Source organism: Orycteropus afer, unplaced genomic scaffold (assembly GCF_000298275.1).
Source record: "Orycteropus afer afer isolate SDZICR_OR568_19922 unplaced genomic scaffold, OryAfe1.0 scaffold00003, whole genome shotgun sequence".
Classification (NCBI taxonomy): domain Eukaryota; kingdom Metazoa; phylum Chordata; class Mammalia; order Tubulidentata; family Orycteropodidae; genus Orycteropus; species Orycteropus afer.
In genome coordinates, this window is record NW_006921590.1 from 5,113,348 (window position 1) to 5,115,062 (window position 1,715).

At 37.4% G+C, this 1,715-nt stretch overlaps 1 protein-coding gene across 1 annotated transcript in view; it reads left to right on the plus strand.

Annotated features, from left to right (window-relative positions):
- The window catches only part of NEK10 (NIMA related kinase 10), a 425,054-nt gene that overhangs the window by 50,961 nt on the left and 372,378 nt on the right, over window positions 1-1,715 (plus strand). The window contains exon 9 of the mRNA XM_042780294.1: window positions 1,305-1,384. Within this exon, the coding sequence (XP_042636228.1) occupies window positions 1,305-1,384 (80 nt within the window). The remainder of the gene's footprint in view (window positions 1-1,304; window positions 1,385-1,715) is intronic.

Below are 1,715 nucleotides of genomic sequence, written 5' to 3' on the forward strand. Positions count from 1 at the left end.
TTATGGCATAGAAATGATTCTAGGTGGTGTACCAAAAAAAACTAAACTCACTGCCATTAATTCAGATCTGACTCATATCAACCCCTCTTTGGGTTTCTGAGGCAGTGCCACTATGGAAGGATTCTAGGTGGTGTACCAAAAAAAACTAAACTCACTGCCATTAATTCAGATCTGATTCATAGCAACCCCTCTTTGGGTTTCTGAGGCAGTGTCACTATGGAAGTGGATTGCCCAACCTTCCTTCTGAGGAGTGGCTGGAGTGTTTGAACTGCCAGCCTTCTGGTTAGTTGTCAAATGCCTTAGGCATTACACCACCAGAGCTCTCAGGTGGTGTACAGAACAACATTTTTCATTTCAGTAGATATTCACTGATATTGCTTAGGATTTGATGAAAATTTTTAAATTAGCGTTATGGTATTAAGAGGAGTGGCAGGAAGTTATGGAAATGATATGTTACTGACTGAAGTTTGGGAAACATTGTGTTAGAAGACAAAGAGGGCAAATAATAAATGTGAAGGAAAAAAAGAGGAAGAGATCAGGGAAATAAAGTTAATGATAGCTTTGTATTAAAAAAAAAAAGAAAGAAAGGAAAAGCAATCATAAAGGGAAAAAAAATCCGTGTAATAGGAACCAAAAGTCACTCTAGCAGTTGTTCTACAAGTTGCAGCTGTGGTCTAGAATATGTTGGGTGTGTTCTTTTGGGGAGCTCTGAGTTCTGAAAATGTGTAGGGAAGTGAATTTGCAATAATGAGAATTCAAGGAAGGCAGAAATAACATACAGAAAACTTGCATTTCAGTCATGTTAGGATGATGTCTGGGAGCACTGATTGATGCCCTTTCAGCATCAATTAGAAATCTGAGCGAGAAACACTCTGTAGTGTTAACATATGTTTCTTAGCTTCAAAAAGAAAGAACCTTAATATTGTAGCAAAAAAATCATTGTGTAATTTGGAAAGCACCTAGCACGTGATAACTTCTTGTGAGTTCTCAAGACCGATTGCAATCAGTATTCTTCCCACTCACTTGTTCTTGGGGAAGAGTCAGGAGTGGCAAAGCAAAGCCCCTTAGATGCATGGAAGTGTAAGCACTGTCTGGTAATGTAGTTTGCGCTCTTGCTTCCTGTGTCAGGTAAGAAATGTCTAGCAAGAAGGTGATCAGCACCTATCTCCCTGTAGATAACTAGGTGTTTGCAATGGTTAACAAAATTTTCAAGTTTAAGCCTCTCTGATCTTTAGAAGGAAACGTACCATTCAAGAAGCTTCTGTTATTTATGTAACTAAATTTTATTTTACCTCATTTTTCAGACATTAGTAAACTTACTTGGTGCCCGAGACACTAATGTTCTGTTGGGTGCTCTTCTGGCTCTGGCTAGTTTAGCTGAAAGGTAAGTGGATGTTATAGTATCCCTCCCACTTAAGCTGCTGTCAAAACAGTTTAGGTGGGAGGGGTGAGTGTAAACCAGTAGGTTTCTCTAGTCACTTTGCCACTTCCTAGTTAAAATTTGTGAAAGTAAACATGGAATATTGTTAGTATGTTGAAAAGAATCATGGATGGAGAAAATATCATTTTAAATTTAAGTTGGAAAGGCATTTCACAACTTAGTTTCTTTTTCTTTGTGACCGGAAATATTTACCTAGTATTTCTGTCCAACCTTCAATTACTTCTGCTTTTAAAAATAGCATATTATTTGTTTGGAAACTAAATTTTCTTTTTTT